Source organism: Calypte anna, chromosome 4A (assembly GCF_003957555.1).
Source record: "Calypte anna isolate BGI_N300 chromosome 4A, bCalAnn1_v1.p, whole genome shotgun sequence".
Taxonomy (NCBI): Eukaryota; Metazoa; Chordata; class Aves; order Apodiformes; family Trochilidae; genus Calypte; species Calypte anna.
Window position 1 is genome coordinate 33,333,481 of NC_044248.1, and position 25,489 is coordinate 33,358,969.

General features: G+C 42.0%; 1 protein-coding gene across 4 annotated transcripts; it reads left to right on the plus strand.

Moving 5' to 3' along the window:
* The first annotated feature begins 3,290 nt into the window (after positions 1-3,290).
* On the plus strand, positions 3,291-24,322 carry PLRG1 (pleiotropic regulator 1). 4 transcript variants are annotated; one of them, XM_030449537.1, is made up of 15 exons: positions 3,291-3,784; positions 6,809-6,915; positions 7,154-7,296; positions 8,122-8,175; positions 9,330-9,423; positions 9,841-9,931; positions 11,746-11,847; positions 12,430-12,522; positions 12,847-12,996; positions 13,108-13,209; positions 13,643-13,745; positions 14,313-14,421; positions 15,728-15,867; positions 20,260-20,453; positions 21,426-21,626. In XM_030449537.1, exons 2-15 carry the CDS (start codon positions 6,869-6,871, stop codon positions 21,483-21,485), a joined length of 1,482 nt encoding a protein of 493 aa, XP_030305397.1. In that variant the 5' UTR covers positions 3,291-3,784; positions 6,809-6,868; the 3' UTR covers positions 21,486-21,626. The 4 variants fall into 4 exon arrangements, with proteins under 4 accessions (XP_030305397.1, XP_030305394.1, XP_030305396.1 ...); XM_030449534.1 differs by lacking the exon at positions 3,291-3,784 and adding an exon at positions 4,531-4,659 and having other exon boundaries at positions 21,426-24,322; XM_030449536.1 differs by lacking the exon at positions 3,291-3,784 and adding an exon at positions 4,706-4,779.
* Positions 24,323-25,489: the final 1,167 nt, after the last annotated feature.

Consider the following 25,489-nt stretch of genomic DNA (forward strand, 5'->3'; position numbering starts at 1 on the left):
TATTGAAATATTTTTAATAACTTTTTAAAAGAATACAGCACTAAGTAGAATACTCAGACATCCTTTCTGATGCTTTATAAACATATGGCACATCAGTGCTATCACACTAGCAGAGTTTCTTGTGCATTCTAAATTATCATAATATACTGAATAAATACAGTGTGCTGAGTGAAGGCCAGTACACTATTCTGAAGTAATCCAGATCAACATCTGAAGACATGAAGAGATGCAAGCCCTGAACTGAGGTACCATTTCAAAGACCAGCTTGATGGAGCAGAATATTTTGTGATAAACAGAGATGAGAAGAGCTGAAATTGCTTGGGTTTGGCACGTTTCCTGTGTTTGTGCTGTTGTCAGAGTTCTTGTAAACTACATAGAGATTCCCGAAACATGAAAACTCTAACCTGACTGCTTTCTGGTTTAATTATTAAAAAGCCTGGACCAAAATCAGGTATGGCCCAAGGAGTTCTTACTCCACTGAATCTGAACCCTTGCATGAGGACATCACCAACACTAATAAACTGGAAGAACACAAACTTCTCCCTCCGGGCAATGAAGAAATCTGCCTAGGGGCAGCACTGGTTAACACGTTCTTTCCATTTAAACACGCTAGTTAAGATATTATCACTAGTTCTGGGCATCTCCTAACCTTAAATGCAGTTTTCCACCTTTGTCCCTCTGAGGGAAGTTCATCTACACTCATCTTATGTATAAGAAAGGGACAGAGTTATGCTGAACCCTTCTCCAGTGCTTACAGGTAGCAAATGGTGGAAAGAAAACAAGGTCTCACTAATCCTGAGCTAGGAATTTAAATTATCATGGACCAGTACAAAAGAATCTTAATTAATGTATGATATTTGTACTAAATCCATTCTGAAACCATCACCATGTTCTGCAGTAACTTACAGTGTCCTTCTTCCCTCATTAAAGCAGTCTTCTTCTATGAAGAACCATGGCCCCAGGGACCAGATGACAGGGGTTGGTTCAGGACCCCTCAAGCATCCTGGAGAGTCCCAGCATGGGAAACCCCCAGGCTTCACCTGCCTTCAGATGGGATTTCCCCTTTGTAAACTCAGCCTTTGGCCCTCTCAGCTCCAGCACTTTTCATTGGCTTCCCCAAGAGACTTGAGTGGTTGTAACTCCCTGGGGAGTTACCATGAACAGCCCATGTATGTCAGTCATACCATGGATTTGTGGATGAGTTTGTGGATTTGTGTCAAAGGAGGAGATGCCCCAGGTTGGGGCTGGTGTGACTGCCCAGCTGGCAAGCAGAGGCTTCGTCTACACTGCAGAGGTTTATCAGCAAAAACCAGTCCAAATCTGGAACCTCATCCACAGCAATCTGCACTGGCAAACATACACATATGCAGAAGAACACCTTGGCAGCAAACTTAATCTATATTAATTAGCATGCTGGTTATGAGATGTTTTGGTTTTTTTGCTCATGCTTGTAACCGTGACAGCTGGGCTGACACTTTCTAAGCTTTGAATGAAGCCTTATGAACAACCAAAACCATGCTTTAAATTTCTTCTTAAAATATATATCATAGAGGTTTCTCTTCAAAACAGGATGCCTAAGCTTTTTTCCATTCTATTTCCTCCCCCAACTCATATGGTTAGTGAGAAGCTGTTCCCAGACCTAATGTGGCAGTGACACCCAAACACAGCTGCTATTAGGAACTGGAATAACACAACCTGGACCTGATGGTGTTCCGGGACATCCCTTTGTACAATATTTTTGTACTGAAGAGGCACTTACTGGCAGAGGTGTCTATGTGTGCTTTGAGGAATGACTATTTGCTCGCCAGTGGTGCAACCCTCTTCACACAAACCCTTTGGTGAGTAAGCCACGTTCACTGGGCTGCAGCTCTTCAGAGATGAATGTGCCCTCCAAGGTGGCCTTGGGGTCAGGGAACAAAATCTTCTTGGGCCATGATGAGCTGTAGAGTTTGCTCACCTAAATTTTAAAACAGCAGTTGGATTAGAAATGTCCCTTCAAACAGCTAGTGTTGTAATAGTGTCACACTATGAAAAGAATCCCCTCTTGCTTTTACTGGTAACAAATATTACTTAAAAGGTTTATTGCAAATGAGAATTAATGCTACCTTCATGGTCTGGGAGTAAGCAAGCTCCTAAACACTAATGACTGGAGCTGTGTACTTTGGCCTTAAAACAGCACTAAAAGCACATGCAACTTAGCAGTCACCTTCTTCTAAGTAGTGATTTATTTAAAAAATACATAGATTATTATTTCCAGAATTACAGCTATAGCTGACATGCAAGAACACATCAGGTAGCTGCATATTCTACTGAATACTGCTGACATGACTTACTGAAGTTCTGGGACTAAGTTGCACCTTGGGCTAAATCTTCTAGAAAAAAAAAATGAATTAGTACAGAGATTAGTGTGTTCTCTGATTTTCTGAAGTATAACAAAGACACCAGCAAATAAACAGATATTATAAATTTCTGAGTTGAATGTTTGTAAAAAAAAAAGAGAACTAAAGTGTGATGTGAACACTAATAATAATAGTAATAAACAGAATATATGAGTGAAATCTTCCCACAAAATATAAGTGGAGAATCCTTTTCTTGGACTGCTATGAAAGTCTGTACATGAAATTTGGTTTTCTTTTAAAAAGCCATAAAATAAAGCCTGGATTCTTTCAACAGAGAGTAGAAAGGAAACAAATATCTTATAACACTCTATACGTTGCCAGAAATTAGCCTTTAATCTATTTCCACACATTAAATCCACTGATCAGTCAACCAATCAATCACCAGACCCATGTTGCTCTCTGTGTAAACTTGAAAAATGTTTGTAATTCTGTTTGAAATTCTTTTCCCTCAAAATCTTTTTTAAGCCCTGTGTATCTGCAATCTAACCTCCCCAGACAGGGAGCACGCAGGAGACTTGCCCTGTTTTGGCTCATGGAATTTGTACTCTAGGTTACAATTTAAGGGAAGTGAGATGGTGCTCCTCCTCCTCGAGATGCTGTGCTGACCCAGAGGCTCCAGAACCCAGTGGGGATTCCCCGGAATCATCTGAGGAAATACCAAAATAGGTCCATCAAAGCTGTCTGGCTTGTCTTGAAACCAAGCTGGCAGTGCTCCTGTACTGTTAGAGGCAGGGATAATGGAATTCCCAACCCCACCTCAACCCCAGACCAAGGATTGAGGTCAGAGTCACCTGAAACACATTTCTAGCTACCACTGTATCTCAGCTACATAAATACAAACCACCAGAGGAGCAGCCAGAACTGATCCATTGCCTCCAGAAAAAGAGAAGATGTGGTTGCTATGCCCAGCAAGGAATTTATATGCCAGGAATAATGCCAGGCTAAAGCCACCCTGTGGCTCACAAAGAGGACAGGCTTCAAGTAATAGATGTTGCACTGGATTATTTTCAGCCCAAATCAGTTTGCAAAGTGTTCTCAGCTCGCATACACAGACAGGCACAGCTGGTGGCTATCAAGAAGAGCAACGTGATGGCAGGGCTGCAAACGGTGTGCTTCCCAAATTCCATCTTCAGGCTTGAGAGAGGGAGACTTCCTGATTTCAAGAGCAGATGAGTACATAGAAGAAATGACATGTCTGTTTGCAATTTGCACATACGTTATTCTGCTTATGAAGGCAAGTGAAAAATTTGCTGGAGTACCAGGATACATTTTGAAAATAGCTACAACCTCTGCAAGGTGCACCTTGCCATGAGGTGCAGGGGTTGCAGCTTGGTCTCACAAAATTTGTTTTCATCAAAAGAACGTTCTGTGGACCTAAAGTCAAGGTATTTTTTTCCAAAAGCCAGTTACCTTATGTATTGCCTATGATGTATAAATATTGGAAATACTTTCTTCACTGTGAGGGTGTTAGAGCACTGGCACAGGCTGCTCAGGGGGGGTGTGGAGTCTCCTTTTCTGGAGACATTCAAAGCCCCCCTGGACACATTCCTGTGTGACCTCCTGTAGGTGACCCTGCTCTGGCAGGGGGTTGGGCTAGATGATCTTTTGAGGTCCCTTCCAACCCCCAACTTTCTGTGATTCGACACCAGCTATAGGGATCAGCATCCTATGTCACGTTGTTTTCCTTTATTTCGGGGTGCCACCTCATCCCTAGGACTACTTTCCAACCTCCTCCTCATTTGGTGTGGTTCCCTGAAGATGCTTGAGAACCCATAAAGAAAGACACGCTTAAAACCCGTAGCTCTGCTACCCAAAACAATTCCAAAGGCCAAAAACTTGTACAGAACGAGGCTGAGCAGAGCCTGTGCAGCCCCCCAGCATGAGGAAACACCGCACAGACACCCCCCACCCCCTTCCCCCTAGGACAGGCTTCGCAAGGTGCCTCTCAGAAAGGTGACTACTGCGCTCTTCTGGTCGGTTCCCGTCCCTGCAGCCCTCTCACGGGGAGGGGACAGTTCTTGCGGTCCTCCTGTCAGTGTCCCGCCCGTCAGTTTCCCGCACTCCCCGACTACGCCCGCCGGATTCGAACCCGCGACTCCTGGGTCCCCGGCAGGCCCCTGGGCAGCCCCGCCCCCCTCACGGCCCCGCCTTCTCTCCAGCCCGTGGACGTCACTTCCGGTGAGGCGCGGAGGAGGCGGCGGAAGTGCCTCCATAGTGGTCTGTCTGGAGCGGTGGTGGTCCCTGCGGCGCCATGGTGGAGGTGAGGGGCAGGGGGGGATCGGTTTGCTCCTGACACCTTCGCGTCCTCCCTGTCTCGCCACCGAGACACGCCGGGTTGAGATTGGAGAGCGCTGACGGTGCAGCGGGGCGGATTGGGCCTGTGAGGGGGCCGGTCAGGGAGGGAGGGGGGAAAGGAAGGGAAGGAAGCGAGCGCCGCACTGCACCCCCACCTCACCCCCCACCTCACCCCCCACCTCACCCCCCCACCTCACCCCCCCACCTCACCCCCCACCTCACCCCCCCACCTCACCCCCCACCTCACCCCCCCACCTTACCCACCCACCTCGCCCCCCCACCTCGCCCCCCCACCTCGCCCCCCCACCTCGCCCCCCCACCTCGCCCCCCCACCTCGCCCCCCCACCTCGCCCCCCACCTCGCCCCCCCCACCTCACCCCCCCACCTCACCCCCCCACCTCACCCCCCCCACCTCACCCCCCATCTCACCGTTCCCCATCTCACCTCCCACCATCTCACCCCCCATCTCACCTCCCACCATCTCACCCCCCATCTCACCCCCCACCGCACCCCCCACCGCACCCCCCACCGCACTCCCCACCGCACTCCCACCTCATCCCCACCGCACTCCCACCTCATCCCCACCGCCTCCCCACCCTCTCTGCCCCACTCTCGTTTCCTTCTCGGTGCGAAAGTGCCGCTGTGGGTTTAGGCTGTGGCGGTCCCTCCACTGCCCCGACCCCTTCCCAGTCCGCTCCGGGTGCTAGGGAGGTGTTCTCAGGAGGGCAGAGGGGTGTTTCTCGTCTGTGGTCCTCGGGCTGTGGGCTCTGCCTGTCCTGATGACAGGACTGAGCAGGAGGCTGTACTTTGGCTCTGTCAGGCTTACACCGGGTGCGGAGTTGGTGCTGGGGTTGGGGCTGTGTTGATCAACCTCCGGTGGCTTTGTCAGCTTGTCAAGAAAACGGTGGCTTTGTGGGTTTTTTCCTGAGGTCTTGGAAGTAAAACTGGGGAGGAGGCCCCTGGTGCTTTAGGCAGTGGAATAGTTACCTTGGGGTAAATGACATGCACGGCTAAAGGCAGGTGCTGTTGTAAGTAGCATGGGAGAAGGTGCAAAGACTGCAGCCCCTTGTAACACTGCAGGCTGTGTTTTGCACAGCCTCTGTCAAAAAATATTTCTAGGTATTTCTTCCTTGTTGGGAAGGTGTTGTGTGGCCTGCTACTCCTGCCATGATTTCAATAGCTGCTGTGTAATTCTGTAAGTCTTCTTTCTCCAGTTGTGTGAAGCTCTTAATTCCACACGTGGGTCTGTGTTTCTGCTTTGTACTTGGAGCTTGCAGGAGCTCATTGAGCTGGGGCAAAAAGCTTCTGTCTGTGTGCTAGCAAGTTAAGAGAGTGCAGCATGGGTCAGTGAGGGGACAGCTTCCAGGGCAGGAAAACAGAAGCAGAAGGAGTGGGACAGGGAAAGCATCTGTGTAATGAATCTTGGAGACTGGGCAGTGGAATTCTATCAAATACCAAAAATTATGAGTGTTCAATTTGATGTTGTGTCTTGTATAACATACAGAACAAATATGGGTGAGCAGAGAGTCTGGATTTGTACCTAAGCAAGCAGGCTGAGATTTTGAATGCTTGGGGTTTGGGGTTTTTTTCTGTGGGGAGGAAAATATTAATAAATCCATGAATTTTTCTGTTAAGCAAATGTTCTATGTAAGTTAATAGCTTTTTAGTGATGCTTGCTAGCTACTGAAGGAGATTTTAAGCATGGTTTTATTTTTAGTAAAAAATAAAAATTATAAAAGGAAAACAAGTCATGTTAGAGTTGATCCTAAGTTTTATCTCAGTAAACTGGGCTGTGCTTAGGTGAACTGGCACTGTGCAATGAAAATTATGATTGTCCTTGTTCTTTTTATGCTGGTAGTGAAATAAAAGTTTCAGTAATGTTTTCAGGGTGTCAGTCTGGGCAGTCTGCAAGAAAAGGGAGTGTTATTTTGAATAAATACTGAATTAAATGATTTAACAGATAAGTTTCCAAGATCAATGTTTTCTGTGAACTGAGGAGTGTTGTATCATCTAACAGTACTCAAATCTGAAATTGCTGCTCTGTTCAGTTTGTGTTTTCGATTTTTCATTTCTTTGTGTCCAAATATATTAAAATATTCTTTTCCTTATTTTAGGAAGTCCAAAAGCATTCTGTGCACACACTTGTGTTCAGATCTTTGAAGAGAACCCATGACATGTTTGTGGCTGATAATGCCAAGCCTATCCCCTTAGATGAAGAAAGGTAAGTACTGCAGGCAGGGAAATCCTGGTATGCTTTAAAGTTTTTAATTAATTTGTCAGAGATTGGTCCATCCAAATCAGAAGTTCAGGTGTTTCTGTGGCATGAGCAATGTAGCTCTGAGGGGAGAAAAAAAATTAGAATTCTAAAGTTGTATGAAACCTTTTCTGAAGTATTAAAAAACTTAATAACAGTTTAAAGCTTGGGGTTTAATCAGGATTATGTTTTATTCTTCCAACAGTCACAAAGTGAAGATGTCAGTCAAGCTGCGCACAGAGTATGGCTCAGTGTTACACATGCCTACTCTTAAGGAAAACTTGAGAGAGAAGGGAGGCCCAAACTCTGGGGATCCTTATGCACAGAAACAGTTTCCTGGAAATCAAGGTTAGTTTTCCCTTAGTGGTATATTTGCCTTTTCTTTTGTGTGAAAGCTGAAGAATGCAGTACAGTTTTAATCCACTGAAGTTAAAGCTACCATTTTTCATTGTTTGCCATTTTTTTTGCTAGGGTCCAGAGGTGATTCAGAACAAGGAGGCAGTTTGTTCTAACAAAATGGTAGTAGGGTGCTGCCAAAATTTTTTTCAGTAACTCATTAGTAAAATGAGTCATTCTTATTGTAACACTTGAGTGCTGTACTTTGGTGCTAGAAAGAAAAAGATCAGTAATGTTTCTCCTTACAAGTTCATGATGCTTTTTAGGTTACTTCTCTTCTAAAGAATGTGAAATGCTTCTGTATTCTAGATGTGGGTTTTTTTCCTCAAAGGACTTTTGTTTGGAGGTATTCTGAGACATATTGAGAGGTTATGGAAAATATTTTGAGAAGAAAACTTTTCCTTTCCAACATGACACACAGCTGTCATGGTTAGCTTAGGTTTCACATACCCATGATATTTGTGTGCTTGAATCCTTTGCCATGATAAAGACATCTTTGGCAGAGTGGAGATTTTTCTATTGAGAGAGATTCCTTCTTGGTAATTAGTACCATCCTGGTTTAAAAAGATGTTATTTTACTCTTAGTTTTTTAAAAACTGGGATAAACAGTACAAATTAAATTAATTTAGATAGTAAGCATCTAAGAATAGTACATTAGAAGTGACTGTTTGTTTCTGTACCTGTGCATGATCTGTTCCTATATTTCCTGTTGGAGTGCATCATTTGCAGTACACTATAGAATTGAATTATTAAAATGAAATTTTTTTTTCTCTTTAGGACAAGAACTTGAGTATATGATAACTGGTACACATCCATACCCATCTGGGCCTGGTAAGTAAGATTCTGTCAATGTTTGCCTGGTATTTTTGCCTTCCTGTCAGATCTAGGCATCTCCATCATAGCAGGAGTTCTGGGCTTGGAGGTAGGAGGAGGATTTTGGTACAGTGGCAGCGTCTTCTCACTAAGTCTCAAAAAATGCAAGCTGGGTGTGAGATGGTCAGGCATCTCTGTAAGATTTTACCTGTGGTAACTTCATCACAAAATGTTCTAGGAATCTCCTCTCTGATGTTGTGGTCTGCTTTCTCTTGGAGAGCTTGTTGAAACCCACAAATTTCTGGTGCCTCCACTGTTGTGGCAGAGCTGTTCTTAAAATTTTGTTGTGAGCAAGGACGAGGGATTCTAGCTAGAAGGAAACTGAAAAGAGGGAATGTGTCCTCCTTTTCATTGCCAGAGCAGAAAAGTGTATATGTATCATCAGCTTGCTCTGAAAAAGTTATTTGAGTCTAATAATTTTAGTGTTATTTGGCCAGTCCTTGGAGGGATTGTGCTTCTGTGTTGTGACATTGACCATTGTTAATTGCCACTGGTACTGCTCAGTTCTGCTTTCTCCTGGGAACAGTTCAGTTTTAGCTGTTGATCATTTACTGTTAGTGCTTAAGGTGGGAAATGTGCTGCAGCTTGATTTGTAAGTTAACAGATGTGAGTGTTCAGTGGACCCTCAGCCACTGAAAAGCCAGACATAACTGACTGTAACTGTGGGGTCGAGTTGCTCACAGAGGTTTCCTCAGGTTTGGTGTTTTTTTAATAGAATCAGATATGTCACAGTTAAAAATAAGATTTCTTTCATTGCTGTTTCTTGTTTTAGCCTGGACATCTCACATAAATAGTGTCTTTGTTGTCAACAGCCAGAACTTTGGTTAGGGAAAGCAATATAGAAATGGGAATGGAATAAATTTCTCAGTCTGCAGCAAAAATGCACTTTGCGAAGTGTTTCTAATTGTTTTTTTTTAAAATACCTGCTGTTCTTAGGATGGGGTTATAAATTATTAGTTGTAGTCTGAAATGTTCACTATGTTTAGTAGGATTAAAACTTTTGTAGTTCTGGCACCACTGCATGGTACCAATTACCACATAGTGACAGCATAATAAACTGCACTGAAGGATCTTAGTTATCAAATATTTACTTGTTTGGGTTTTTTTTCCAGGTGTGGCTCTGACAGCAGATACTAAGGTCCAGAGAATGCCCAGTGAATCTGCAGCACAGTCCTTAGCTGTAGCACTTCCTGCTTCTCAGTCCAGGTACTGTTGTGTTACTTCAGTAACACTTTTGTTACCTGTGGGAATTTCAAGGCAAGAAACAAGAGTCAGGATAAGAGATGCTTCGAGTATTTTGAATGTCCTGATTTAAAAATGTTTAAAGAAACTACTTCTAACTTGGCCTGGCATAATTTTTTTGTACACTTTGTTTTGTTGCTGCTTTTTTTTTTTTTTCTTCGATGTTGTGAGAGGCAGTGGGCAGAAGTTGGAACAAGGGAATGAAGTGGGGCTATGTTTGTGGGTGTCTTTCACCTTGAGGTGATCAGCCAGAAGAATGGGTTACCTGAAGAGTTTGTGGAGTCTCCATCCTTGGAGGTCTCAACACTCACAGCCCTGTGATAGCTCCTTAGGGAAAGAGAAAGCTGATTCCCATCCATCAACCCTTTTCCTTCAAACTAGGTTGGATGCAAGCCGGACAGCTGCTGGTGTGGGTGATATTTACAGGCATGCTGGAATAGCTGAGCGTTCTCAGCCCCCAGGGATGGCTGTGGTAAGTTTGTTGCACATCTGATGTGACAAGTTCCTCCTGTTTAACAGATTGTTTCTGGATTCATTGGTGTGTTTCATGGAAATCCTCCAACCGATTAATCAGTGTTAGGGTATCGGAGTGAGAAGGCTTTAGATTTCATAGAATCATAGAATCATAGAATAGGCTGGGTTGGAAGGGACCTCAGAGATCATCGAGTCCAACCCTTGATCAGCTACCGCCACAGTCACTAGACCATGGCACTGAGTGCCATATCGAGCCGCTTTTTAAATGTCTCCAGGGACGAAGAGTCCACCACCTCCCCAGGCAGCCCGTTCCAATGTCTGATCACCCTTTCCGTGAAAAAATTCTTTCTAATAGCCAATCTGAACTTCCCCCGGCACAATTTAAGACCATGCCCTCTTGTCTTTTTGAGAGTTGCCTGGGAAAAGAGACCAACCCCTGCCTGGCTCCATCCTCCTTTCAGGTAGTTGTAGAGAGCAATGAGGTCTCCCCTGAGCCTCCTCTTCCTCAGGCTGAACAGCCCCAGCTCCCTCAGCCTCTCCTCATAGGATCTGTGTTCGAGTCCCTTCACCAGCTTGGTTGCCCTCCTTTGGACCTGTTCAAGGACCTCAATATCCTTCTTGAACTGAGGGGCCCAAAACTGAACACAGTACTCAAGGTGTGGCCTTACCAGGGCTGAGTATAGGGGCAGAATCACTTCCTTGGACCTGCTGGCGACGCTGTTCCTGATACAGGCCAGGATGCCATTGGCCTTCTTGGCCACCTGGGCACACTGCTGGCTCATGTTCAGCTTCCTGTCAATCTAGACTCCCAGGTCCCTTTCTGCCTGGCTGCTCTCCAACCACTCTGTCCCCAGCTTGTAGCGCTGCATAGGGTTGTTGTGGCCAAAGTGGAGGACCCGGCACTTGGCCTTGTTGAAGCTCATCCCATTGGAGTCAGCCCATCTCTCCAGTCTGTCCAGGTCCCTCTGCAGAGCCCTCCTGCCTTCCAGCTGATCAACACTTCTCCCCAGCTTGGTGTCATTGGCAAACTTGCTGATGATGGACTCAATCCCCTCATCCAAGTCATCAATGAAGATATTGAACAGGACTGGGCCCAGTACTGATCCCTGGGGGACACCGCTGGTGACCGGCCGCCAACTGGAAGCAGCCCCATTCAGCACCACTCTCTGGGCCCGGCCCTCCAGCCAGTTCCTAACCCAGTGCAGAGTACGCTTGTCCAAGCTGTGGGCAGCCAGCTTTCTCAGGAGGATGCTGTAGGAGACGGTGTCGAAGGCCTTGCTGAAGTCCAGATAGACCACATCCACAGCCTTCCCCTCATCCACCAGGCGGGTCACCTGATCATAAAAGGAGATCAGGTTGGTCAGACAGGACCTGCCCTTCCTAAACCCGTGCTGGCTGGGTCTGATCCCCTGTCCATCCTGCAAGTGCTGTGTGATTGCCCCCAGGATGATCTGCTCCATAACCCTGCCAGGCACTGAGGTCAGGCTGACGGGCCTGTAGTTTCCCGGGTCTTCCTTCCGGCCCTTCTTGTGGATTGGCGTGACATTCGCCAACTTCCAGTCATCTGGGATGTCCCCAGTGAGCCAGGACTTCTGGTAGATGATAGAGAGAGGCTTGGCGAGCTCTTCTGCCAACTCTCTCATCACCTTTGGATGGAGTTCATCTGGTCCCATAGACTTGTGGGGATCCAAGCAGCCCAGTAGATCACTGACAGTTTCCTTCTGGATTGCAGGGAAAATTTGAGGCAAAGAGAGAAGTTCTAAAGCATAAGAATAAATAAAGCATAAGAATAAATGTCCTTTTAACTTACAGGCTTTGGTGGAAGCTGGTGGGAACAAAAATTCTGCCTTGATGGCAAAGAAGGCTCCAACCATGCCCAAACCACAGTGGCACCCCCCTTGGAAACTGTACAGAGTAAGTTACATATTTATACCATGACCATGTATATAGAAGTAAATCAGTATTTTATAATAATCTCACACTGTAGTTTTTATCATTAAAAAAAATTAAATAAAATGAAAAGGTATCACAACTAAGCCCCCTTATTTGGGGAAAAGGAGGTGGTGGTGTAGATTGTACATGGTGTTGTGATATAATACCAAGATTTTATATAATTGTTTTCAAGTATTATTTTATAAGCAATATACAGAAGCATCAGGGAAGTGTGCTTAAATACAGTTTTACTCTGCAAAGTTCAAATACTGAGCCATAGTGTTATGGACTGTCAAAGAATTTGAAAAAGTTGTTTATAGGAGCAGGATCTTTCTGTTCTGCAAGTTCCCTGAGTCTGGTGTATGACACCTGAATTTCTAGTGGCCTCTTTATTTAACTAAAGTAGAAACCAGGCTCTCCAGATCTGATGTCCCATTTGACTTCTTGGGAAACATGCATTTCTTGGTGAATACTAACAAATTCAAGTGTTGGAGAACAAACATTATATTTGAAGATATATATGTGCTATTTCTGATTTAGAAATATTTTTGTTTTTTTCTAAAGGTTATCAGTGGTCACCTGGGTTGGGTGAGATGCATTGCAGTAGAACCAGGGAATCAGTGGTTTGTCACTGGCTCTGCTGACAGAACTATTAAGGTGAGAGGTTGGAATAAATCACGGACCAAGTTGGGTGGGGATGTTTTTTTATGGATTCTTAATTTAAAAAGTCTTTATCCCGTGGAAACAATTTCTTGGTTACTGCTCCAGAATAAAGAACTGCAGAACATTTCTTTTTACTGAGTCATAAAGGATTTGTGGAGTATGACTTCTTGAGCTTTCATTTATTACAACTGTAGTAGCATTAAAGTAAACCTTTGTGTTACTGTAATTTTAGTTTTAAAATTCATCAGGATTAACTACTTCTGGTCTATCAGTGTGAAGCTTTTATTGCTTTACCTTAAAATAACCATTCTGATGCAGATTTGGGACCTTGCAAGTGGCAAATTGAAATTATCTTTGACGGGACACATCAGTACTGTACGAGGGGTGATAGTAAGTGCAAGAAGTCCATACCTCTTCTCTTGTGGAGAAGACAAGCAAGTGAAATGCTGGGATCTTGAATACAATAAGGTAAGCTATAGTTTCATTAATTGGAATTAATTGGTGGTGGCAGATACAAAAATCAAAGCATTTAGAAGTTTTTTTTCCAAATATGTAGTTGTTTCTTCTTTACTCCTCTAGGTCATCAGACATTACCATGGTCATCTAAGTGCTGTCTATGGTTTAGACTTGCACCCCACAATAGATGTCCTGGTAACTTGTAGCAGGGATTCAACAGCACGAGTAAGTGTAACATTGTTACATCTCTACATTGTTTATATGTTGATGTGTTTCAACATCTTCCAGCTGTAGAAGTGAATACTGAGCTCAAGTTAACATAAATCAAGATGGAAATACTAAGGTGATTTGTGTTAATTTCTCTTCCATCAACAAATCACTTTGTTGTATGAGAGTCTGGTATGTTTTATGGCAACTTCAAGTTATCTGTATGGCTGGAAATTCAGTGGCACTTTCCCCACTCTCCTTGAAATTTACTGGCTGAGGCAATTGTGGTTAATTGCTGGGTGAAAACAACAACCTAAACATCATTGTGTAATCTGTAGAACTACGGCAAGGAATTGGTGTAATCAATGATATTGCCTAAAATAAAATTAATATGCATCTGTTATCAACATCTGTGTTTTTTGTTTTCTTTTTTTTTATTTGAATTTCATAGATTTGGGATGTGAGGACAAAAGCCAGTGTGCACACACTGTCAGGACACACAAATGCAGTAGCAACAGTGAAATGCCAAGCTGCAGAACCACAGATTATTACAGGTATCGTGGGCATGGTTTCACAAGTAACATAATTGTAAAACATAATCATGAGTGTATTTTTTTCAGTTATTGTGAGGTTCATAATGTTGTTAATTTATTTAATTTCTCGTATGGCTTTTTTGTTGAAAATCGGCCATGCAATGGCTATTTCATGCTGTTCATGGTATGTTTAAGCATATGTTTAGCTATGCATTTTTTTAACTTTTTTTCTGCCCTTCCTTTGTTTCTGGTATTTGTTTTTTGTTTTAATAAGTCTTGAGACTTTATTTTCTGTGGTATTTCACAGTTCTTCTCAGTCCAGTTAAGAAATGTGCAGTACCATAGTTAAATATAAAGTTCATCTTTCCCATTATGTCAAAAATCTTTGTTGTATAACTACCTTGAATTTCAGGCTCCATAAAAAGACTGTTGTGATCCAGCATCTTTTTTGCCCAAGGTGGCGTATTTTTATAACAAACTATATGTGAAAGAGACAAAAATGTTGTTAAAGTTTTGTCTGCCTTACCAAAATAGTAATGATTGTATCATCAACATGATGTTCTCTATTATTTTATTTTCTTGTTGCAGGCAGTCATGATACTACCATACGGCTCTGGGATTTAGTGGCAGGAAAAACTCGTGTGACTTTAACAAATCACAAGAAATCTGTAAGAGCAGTAGTGCTACATCCAAGACAGTAAGTTCTCCTTATTATCTTACACAGCTCATAACATGGGTGGAAATGGAAAGCCAATCTGAGTGATGATTTAGAAAGGAGGGCATAGTGATGTGAAAAACTGATGAGCTTAGATTGCTGTAACAATGTACATACCAGTTCTTAAATACTTCTACTACACTGGTTGTTCTCCCCAAGTATTGGCACTGGTTTACCTTCACAATTCTGAGACTGATAAATAGGAAAAGATTTTTTTGAATATGTGATTCACTGTACAAGATATTTTAACTCAAACTTCTTTTGAGTATTTCCTCTTAAAAGTGAGTGGTTTTGGCAGTGCTCTGAATTTAAATTCTATATTTTGATGCATTAAGAGTTGCCTGTTCAGATAAATCCCCCTCAAAACAATGAAGAAAAGGAGTTCACATAGAATTGTATTGCTTCTGCATCTTCAATATTTTAAGGTGAAATTCCGTTGCTGCAGAAATTCAGTCTTTGATATGAATCAGTTCTGATCCAATCTGTGTGTCTGAAAAATTATAAAAATCTCATGCTATGTCTTCTGGCTATAGCAGAGCAAAATCCTTGTTTAACTCACACTCTGCCAAAAAAATCAAATCTTGTTTCAGATTCATCAACCATGCTTCTTTAAAAAAAAAAAAGTTGTGTTTTTATCAAGAAATAGCAACTGTCAGACTCGTATTCTTTTATATTTCAGTGTTTCTATTTTTTTAATATTCTAGTATTATTTTTTTTAATAATCTGCTTTTCTTATTGAAGAATTTACTAAATAGGCAGCAAGTTGCTTCATTGTTGTGGCAGCCAAATTTCCTGTAGGCTTTTGTGTGTGCTACCCAACTGCTTCCACATGTTAAAATGAGGGAATTTATTATTTTAAGGTAACTCAGTAAAACACATTCTCTTTCACAGTTCATTTTTTTGCAGTGCTTCATCCTTAGTTATGTAGTTTTAGAGGACCAGCCAATATATCTGGTTTGGTTTGGTTTTGGTATCTTTACTGATGATGCCATTATACCTGAAAATTTTCCATAATAACAACAACTGTCAGTAAGTAATGTGCATTTTTAATGCTTGTTTGCATATTAATAACCTATATGGCAAAGGATTTATAAAATTTAGGTAGTCTGTGGAGCATAAAGGAAATAGGTATTTCATGACTTCATAAATTTTTTTTTCATTTTTTGCAAAGTAACAATGTCAGACAAGCATTTACTATTAAGTAACTTTGCACCTAGCATTTAACAGTAGTTTCAAAGGAGGCCATTTGCTATCCCTACTTTAATATACTGTGCTTATTTTCTTTCAGTTACACATTTGCATCTGGTTCTCCAGATAATATTAAGCAGTGGAAATTCCCAGATGGAAATTTCATTCAGAACCTCTCTGGTCACAATGCTATCATCAACACGCTGGCTGTAAATTCTGATGGTGTTCTGGTTTCAGGAGGTAAACTGAGAAATGCATTTTTATATTTCCCTTCTACCACACCCCCCATATATACATGGCAGGAGGTCCTTCAGTGTTTACTGAGCTTTCTTTGAAATGGGCCTATAAGCCTGCTTAAGCAGACAACTTTATTTCATAGGAAGTTGGGCCACTTTTATTTTCTCGAATGCTGCTTGTCTGCATACAGAAAAAATGTGTCTGAAAAGACTTCTGATGTGGTACAGGGAAGAAGTTTTCAGTTTTTCAGTCGGCTGCTGCTGCAAGGCTCCAGCATCCATCCCCTATGATCTGACTGAATCATTAGTGTCCCCTTGGGGTGGTGTGGAAACTGAAAGCTGCCCAGGAGACTCCTGGCTCTTTGTTAATAACACGTGGATGTGGTGAGAATGCACAGAGGATTAGGAAACATCTAGCTAAAACTTACTCTAACATTTAAATATGAACCCTTTCCTGTTTTTTTATGCAGTATGAATACATTTGGTTCGTTTGTCTCAGTTTCTTGCACACATTTTTTGATGTTATCTTATTGTTTAAAGGTTGATAGCTAATTTCCAGATTTCATTTGGCTCAATTTTTCACTCAAAAACTTAACGATTTTAATAAGGAACTGATAATTAGAGTGTTGTTACTGAACTTTGAACTTTCACAGTCTGGAAACTACTAGTTTGTGCTCATGTATCTGTGTTGTGGGAATAGGAGGAGAATCCTGAATGTTTACTGTATCTGTGAATAACTTGATTTAAGAAAAGTTACCTCATATTGCAGGTTACATTTTTCTATCAACCAATGGTGTCTTGATTTCAAGATTTCTTTCTGTGGACTAATTTTTAGTGGATGTGTTTTGGATAGATGCTTTGTGAGAGGGATGTTTTTTGTAGCTGAAAAATTGCTTTCATAGAATCATAGAATTGGCTGGGTTGGAAGGGACCTCAGAGATCATTGAGTCCAACCCTTGAACCACCGTTGCGGTTGCTAGACTATGGCACTGAGTGCCACATCCAGTCTCTTTTTAAATATCTCCAGGGACGGAGAATCCACTACTTCCCTGGGCAGCCCATTCCAATGCTTGATCACTCTCTCCGTAAAGAAACTCTTTCTCATATCTAACCTAAACTTCCCCTGGCACAACTTAAGACCATGCCCTCTTATCTTGTTGAAAGTCGTCTGGCAAAAGAGACCAACCCCCACCTGGCTACACCCTCCTTTCAGGTAGTTGTAGAGAGCGATGAGGTCTCCCCTGAGCCGCCTCTTCTTTAGGCTGAACAACCCCGGCTCCCTCAGCCTCTCCTCATAGGGTCTGTGCTCGAGTCCCTTCACCAGCCTGGTTGCCCTCCTTTGGACCTGCTCCAGGACCTCGATATCCTTCCTGAACTGAGAGGCCCAGAACTGGACACAGTACTCGAGGTGTGGCCTCACCAGGGCTGAGTGCAGGGGCAGAATCACTTCCTTGGACCTGCTGGCGACGCTGTTCCTGATACAGGCCAGGATGCCATTGGCTTTCTTGGCCACCTGGGCACACTGCTGGCTCATGTTCAGCTTCCTGTCGATCCAGACTCCCAGGTCCCTTTCTGCTTGGCTGCTCTCCAGCCACTCTGCCCCCAGCCTGTAGCGCTGCTTGGGGTTGTTGTGTCCAAAGTGCAGGACCCGGCACTTGGCCGTGTTAAACCTCATCCCATTGGAATCAGCCCAACTCTCCAGTCTGTCCAGGTCCCTCTGCAGAGCCCTCCTGCCTTCCAGTTGATCGACACTCGCCCCCAGCTTAGTGTCATCTGCGAATTTGCTGATGATGGACTCAATCCCCTCATCTAAATCATCAATGAAGATATTGAACAGAACTGGGCCCAACACTGATCCCTGGGGGACACCACTAGTGACCGGTTGCCAACTGGATGCAGCCCCATTCAGCACCACTCTCTGGGCCCGGCCCTCCAGCCAGTTCTTAACCCAGCACAGGGTGCTCCTGTCCAAGCCGCGGGCTGATAGTTTTTTCAGGAGGATGCTGTGGGAGACGGTGTCAAACGCTTTGCTGAAGTCCAGGTAGACCACATCCACAGCCTTCCCCTCATCCACCAGTTGGGTCACCTGATCATAAAAGGAGATCAGGTTGGTCAGGCATGACCTACCCTTTCTAAACCCGTGCTGGCTGGGTCTGATCCCTTGCCCATCCTGCAAGTGCTGTGTGATTGCACTGAGGATGATCTGTTCCATGACCCTGCCAGACACTGAGGTCAGGCTGACGGGCCTGTAGTTTCCTGGGTCCTCTTTCCGGCCCTTTTTGTGGATTGGTGTGACATTCGCCAACTTCCAATCATCTGGGATGTCCCCAGTGAGCCAGGACTGTTGGTAGATGATAGAGAGAGGCTTGGCAAGCTCTTCTGCCAGCTCCTGCATTACCCTTGGGTGGATACCATCTGGTCCCAGAGACTTGTGGGGATCCAAGCATCTCAGTAGGTCACTGACTGTGTCCTTCAGGATTACAGGGGGGCTGTTTAGATTCATGTCACTTTCTATGAGCTCCAGAAGCCATCCGTCTTCAGGGTAACCTGTCTTTCTGCTGAAAACTGAGGTAAAGAAGGTGTTAAATACCTCAGCCTTTTCTTCATCTTTGACAACTATATTCCCACCCGTGTCCAGTAAAGAATGGATGTTTTCCTTGCCCCTTTTTTTGCTGCTGATGTATCTGTAGAAGGACTTTTTGTTATCCTTCACAGAGGTGGCGAGATTCCATTCACATTGTGCCTTTGTCTCTCTGATTTTCTTTTGACATGACTTAACTATATTCCTTAATTCCTCCTCAGTAGTTAGCCCTTTTTTCCATAATTGGTAGGCCCTCCTCTTAACCCTAATTTCTTTCAGAGTCTCCCAATTCAGCCAGGCCAGTCGTCTTCCCTGCCGGCTCGCCTTTCGGCACACTGGGACAGCCTGCTCCTGTGCTTTCAAAACTTATTCCTTGAAGTACGACCATCCCTCCTGTACCCCTCTGTTTTCAAGGTCTGTTTCCCAGGGAATACTCTGAACAAGTCTTCTGAATAGGCCAAAATCTGCCCTCCGGAAGTCCAGCGTAGAGGTCTTATTGACGACCCTCCTTGTATCCCTGAATATTGAAAACTTTATTATTTCATGGTCGCTAAGTCCCAGGCGTCCACCGACCACCACATCTCCCACCAGCTCCTCTCTGTTTGAGAAAAGAAGGTCAAGCGAGGCTCCATCCCTGGTGGGCTCATTTACTAGCTGGAGCAGGAAATTATCCTCTATACACTCCAGGAATCTCCTAGACTGCTTCCTCTCTGTGGTGTGGAGTTCCCAGCAGATGTCTGGTAGATTAAAGTCACCCACAAGAACAAGGGATGACGATTTGGAGACATCCGCTGGCTGCCTGTAGAATAATTCATCATCCTCATCATCTTGATTGGGTGGTCTGTAACAGACTCCCATCATGATATCAGCCTTGTTGACCTTCCCCTTGATTCTGATCCACAGGCACTCCACCTTATTATTACAGACTTCAATTTCTACAGTGTCAAGAGACTCCCTAACATATAGGGCTACCCCTCCGCCTCTCCTACCCTGCCTGTCCCTTCTGAAGAGCCTATAGCCATCCATGGTAGCACTCCAGTCATGGGAGTCATCCCACCACGTTTCCGTGATAGCGACTACATCATAGCTTTCTCGATGCACGATGGCTTCCAGCTCCTCTTGTTTGTTGCCCATGCTGCGTGCATTGGTGTACATGCACTTTAGCTGGGCTGCTGGTTTGTCTCATACCTTGGGTAGACCACCCTTAGGCTCCTTTCTGGAGAGCCCAGTTTCAACCCCATCCCCCTTCAAACCTAGTTTAAAGCCCTCCTTATCAGCCTCTCCAACTTATACGCTAGAGTCCTTTCAGAGCATCCTTCTGAACACGGAGTTGGGACTGCTGTGAATACCCTGATGCTGCTAGCAGTGGTTTAACTGTATGTGAAATAGAACCTCTGCAAACATTACACCTACATCCCATCACAGAATCCATAATGTCTCATCTGTAGGACAGGATGATAATTTTTCTTCCATTTTAGTGGTGGAACAGGGAGCTTGATATTCAGATGCCCATTCTTACTTTGCTTTCAAAGCAACTTGCTGCAGTTGCCTTGGGATGTAGTGTTATCATCACTGGCTTAATTGATGCAAAACCAGAGGAGATTCTGAGCAAGCTTCCATCAGCCTGCTTAAATAAGATCAGCTTTTTTAACTAAGAAACTGGTAGAAAATAGGAAACTTTGTTGGTGTACTGAGCTATTTTGTATGAATGTTACAGCTGATGTATTCTTGATGAATTGTTAATTATACCATTTTTAGAAAACTGATATAAATTAACTGTTTAAGATTCTAAGGATGCTTTTTTGTTTGTTTTAGCTGATAATGGTACAATGCATCTTTGGGACTGGAGGACTGGATACAATTTCCAACGAGTACATGCAGCTGTACAACCTGGTTCTTTGGACAGTGAATCAGGAATATTTGCTTGTGTTTTTGACCAGTCAGAAAGCAGGTTGCTAACTGCTGAAGCTGATAAAACCATAAAAGTATACAAAGAAGATGATACTGCGGTATGTCAAATTGTTTTGCTAATGAATTGGCATGAAACCAACAAATTTCAAACAAATCTTACACCTATCAATAAGAGATGTGCACAGACTTGTGTAGTCCATTGTATTAACATTTGAGATCAGTGTGTATGTAATGATGTTAAGAGGACAGCAGGTAGTTTTTAACTTCTTATAATACACTGTAGTACAAATAAGTCTTAGATCCACCAACTTCTGCAGAAGTCCCTTGTGATACAGTTTGGAGAAACCTGAATACAATAATGTACATTGAGTTTTGAAGCAAGTAGGGGAGGACACTGTGAGGCTGTATTCATTAAAGCATGAAGATGTCAAGATTTATTGGACTGCAGGTGATCTGGATTAGTCATTTGCCATGACAGTTTTTAGAATTCCACGTGAGTAGCTTATTTTCAAGCTGTTATTCTCAAATCTGAATCCATTTATTAATGACAGTAGATTAATGTGTAGTTTGTTTGGGTATGTCTACAATTTAAGGATATAAGGGTTTTATTAAACCTTGGTGTTTTTGCATTGAATTGGACTTGGAACAACTCTTAGATATAAAGGAATAAGAAATATTTTTTCCATTCGCAATTGGGCAAACTGTAGACGTTGGCATCTCCTAGTACTGGTGTAGGTGTTTCTGGAAAGACTGTCTGGAATTCCTGTTCCTGTGCTTTGGTCACTACAACGGGGTTTCTGAAGTGCCACTGGCAACCTGTTTTCTGCCCTTGCTGCAAAAGAAAAACCAAAGCAGAACAAATCTGTCATGTTCTTCACAGGATGGAATAACACAATATGAATTTGGATAAATTGGTAAATTTGGATAAATTAATAGCACAGTAGATTAGGTAATTGCAATGTTATAATATGAAACACTGTGTGTACTTTGCTAGTAATACTTTGAAATAATTACAGGTAAATTTCAAGTTTAAAATAATTCTTATAAAACTTTCCTTTTTTTTCCTTTAGACTGAAGAAACTCATCCTATCAGCTGGAAACCAGAAATTATCAAGAGAAAGCGATTTTAGTGCAGCAAAATACTTATGCTGTAGTTTTGTTTGGCCTTCCCTGAGAGCATTCACTCACATTTTGTTCTGCCTAGAACAGTAGAGCAGGAAGTCAGCTAAGTCATTGCTATTTCAACATGTTTTATAATAAATTTTATTTCTCTTTCCTTTTGTCTTTTTTTTTTGTTTTTGTTTTTTGGGTTTTTTTTTGTGTGTGTGATCCCAGCAAATCAGTTGCAGCTGTTAACATTCTCTTTGTGGAGCATGTATATGTCATGAAAAGTATGGATATGCAGGTGGTTACTTTTTTATATGAATCTGTTTTGTGTAAGTCTAAAAATATTTTCATGAGCCAGTTTTTTTTGAAAGGCCCTTGCTTGCCTCCAAATTTAATTGCTAATTTATTCATAGAAGCAATCAAATGGAAATTTCTTGAGTGACTTTCAGATTTTAGACCAGTACTGTTTATTGTACATATGCTAAGGCTATACTGTAATGGAACAGTATATACTGAATTACAGAGTAATAGAGTAATCAAGAAAGAAGCAGGACAATATAATAACAATAATGTAATTTGTTTTATAAACACATCCACTGACTGAGCGTTGCCAGTGCTGTGTTATTGAACAAAATGGATCTTCCAAGTGTTTTATTTCCCTAGGAAAGCTTTCATGTACAACTACTCATCTTCATTTCAGACTGTACCTTCTACAGCAAGGACCACTGTCAAGTCATATTGTTCACAGTCACCACAGGGTTAGGACTGGTTGACTTTGTAAGTCACCTGTTGGGTTTAGGTTTTTCAGTTATCCAAAGCATGTGTTAGAATACACCCAACTTTTAAATCTGAAGTTAAAAGGAAAAACTCAAGTCATTCCTGCCTTAGTTTCACATGGTTTTGTCTTCCCATGACCTTATGAAGGAATTTAAAATAAATCCTACCAAAGGAAAATTGTTACTCCTGAAGGGACAAATTTTTCAGTGTTTACAGTCACAATAAGAAGCAGCAAACATGAAAGCCTCCTTGCTGCTGCTGATGTGTGATGCCTGTGCTGCTGTAAAGCACTTTCTCTTCATGAGGGGCGAAAAGCTTTAAGTCATCAAGCCGTCAACTTTGCTAGCAGTGTTAATAGCTGCCGTGGCAAGTTCCACGTGGGGTAGATGCTGAGAATTGTTCTGTGGCCACAGAATCAATAGTAAGCAGTTCAAGCAGTTCATAATAATTATTTCTGTTCTCTGCCAGTCTTTCTTCCTTTGAATCTGGGATTTATCTAAGAGAAATGACAGTCACCTGCAATGTAACCTACAAAAAACTAGTAAAACTAAGTGCTGTTTATATTTCAAAAATCTTTGTTTGACTTTTATGTTGCACAAGAGGTCTTGTGTTTATAATTCTAATGTTTGACAGTTTTGTTTTAAGGGAGTCCGTGCCATATAAATATCTGAATTTTGATTTACAGCTATTGTTTGAAGCATCTTCTCAAAACAAGAGAGGGGAATATTTGGTGTTTAGAAGTTGGATTAAATATCATCTATTTGGACGATAGTTCAAATTTTTTTAGATCTTTATTAGAGCTGTTTTAATTTTTTCTATCATACTGGGGACAGAAGGTGACTTACGCATAGTTTATACTGCTGCTAATGCTTCATTCCAGAAATTGCTGAAGTATTGGTGTTATTTAAATTAATGTTTTAAAAATTTTCTTTCTCACAGTGAAATCCTCTGTAGGAAGGAATGGAGAAATATCTTCCTTGAAAAAGGATGAGGGTTTTGTGGGGTTTTATTTGGTTGTTGTGGGTTTTTTAGGAATGTCTTATCATTCTTTTGATGATTTGGAATTAGGAAGGAAAAATTTAAGGTTCTGGCTCACAGTTCTAGCACTTCTTCTCTGTACTAGCACTTTTCAAAAACTGCATTTATTTCAGTGTTTATTGCTTGGAAGAGAGACCACAAGCTCTCTTATAGAACCTGTGTACGTTTCTTCCCTGAACTTCTGCAGGAATGTGTTAGTATGTGGCAGAGGTAGCCATTATTATTAGCTATTATTTGCAGAAATAGCTCTTTTTTTGGACTATAATGTGCTGTCCGTGTTCTCAGTGTGATTTTTTTTTTTGTTTGTTTTTTTTTAACATTTGATTTGCCTGCTCATTTCCTTTCCAGCAGTTTTTCTTCCACTTAACAGTAATGTGAATATCATCACATATAGTTCTGTAAGTATTTATCACACATCAGGATTATCAAATGTTATTTAAGAGCATCTCTAGTGCAAAGTGTGACTTGTGGCACGCATATATTTGATAGTGTAGGATACACAGTAACATTAGATGTGTCCATGTAAGTCATAAAGTGAAACAAGAGGAGGATCTGGTCCATTGGAAGTATTTTCCAATCTTCTGGAAGTGTCAAACTGCAATGTAAGTCAAAACAATCTTGAACAGGTGTCTAATAACAGAAAATATTGTCATTTTTTCATCAAATTTGATATTGTCTACTGTATATGATCAAATCATACACATTTCTACCACAAACCCTGGGTTTTGTTTTATACTGTACATAATGCAAAGAAGATGGTTTTTGTTTGTAACATAATTTTAGAAAGGGTAACTGGTAAAAGTGATGAATTTTAAGATCACTTTTTGCTGTATACTAAAGCAAACAATGTGAGCTCTGCAGCTAGAATGCTGTCATTTGCTGGCAGCATGAAACTTGTGCAGAACAGTGTGTCTGTGTCAACTTAAAGGCTTACAGAAGTAGATCTACTAGCCAGTTTCTTTTTAGCCCTGTTAGGTTAGAACTGAAATGCAATACCTGAATTGACATCAGTTTAGCCATCAATAAAACCTTCAATACAATATGACTTCATGTCTTTTTTCCATTTTGGGTTTTGTAAAAAGAACAACAAAAGTTTACTGTTTATTGAAAGCTGAGGTAATTTAGGATCAAAATTGATGACTGTTTCCCATAGTGTAATAACAAATATTTTTGCAGTTCACCTGTAATGGAGAAAGTAGTGATGGTTGCTTTCTGAAAAGCTTCCTATCTTTGTGATGGGATTAGCAAAATAAATGCAGAATTGTCCACAATTTTTCTCACATGCATTAAAAAAAAAAAACACCAAAAAACCTCCTCAAAAACCAACCAACCAAACAAAAAAACCCAAAACAAACAAACAAAAAAACCCCAACAAAACAAAAAAACAATTAAACCCCGGAGTGAAGGCTGAGGTCTAGGACAGGTTCTGGATGCGAGCTGTAGAAGCAGAAAAAAGCTTAAACTAATTTCAGTGTGTCCTATTGGGAACAAATTAAAGGGATTTCTGCCCATGGCATAGAACTGGAAATTTCATCACAATGAAATCAGTGGGAGTGAGTCTTACTGATTTTTGAAGTCAAGGTTTCACTTAGAGGAGTGTTCTGGTTTGGTTTTTTACCTCGAGTTGTCAAGACTGTCAGTGTGGCCCATCATGTGTGTAAGTACCCATGGAAGGTGCATTCTTTCATGCACAAGATGTATCATTTGCTGATGATGAGGCTTCTAAATTTGTATTAGTAGGCCTAAGAAAATAGTGAGGTTTTGGAAATTAATAAATCTCAGCCAGCCTGATCACCTGAAAAAGGTGGCCTGCAATTTGCTTTGTAAAATTAAACATTAGATCAGCAGTACTTGCAGCTTGCAAAAATTGCTTTCTTTGGAAGCTGTTCCAAAAGCAGAATATGCAGTTTGTGAATCACTTCATTCCCTTGAAATCAAGCAAGTCTTCAGCTGAAATGAGCTTGAAGGCTGCATGAAGAGTGAGAAGCTTGACTTATTTTGACGGTTTTTTTTCTGTAGTATGAAATCTTGGCAGACAGGGAACTACAGAGTAGGACTCCAATGATGCTTCTTTAAGGGCAGCAGCAAAGGATCAGTTTTCTGGCTTTTACAGCTGGAAGACTTACGAGTCCAGTTCTGTGCCTAATGGTCCAGAAAGTGGATGAAAACTGGCAAAAAAAAATGGGATAAAAAAGGAATGGCCATCGCTGTG

What these genes read in the sequence shown, in the direction of transcription:
- PLRG1 (XM_030449534.1), top strand. An exon ending in CCCCTTGGAAACTGTACAGA is followed by an intron (nt 11,848 to 12,429) that starts GTAAGTTACATA and finishes TTTTTTCTAAAG; the next exon opens with GTTATCAGTGGTCACCTGGG. An exon ending in CTGCTGACAGAACTATTAAG is followed by an intron (nt 12,523 to 12,846) that starts GTGAGAGGTTGG and finishes ATTCTGATGCAG; the next exon opens with ATTTGGGACCTTGCAAGTGG.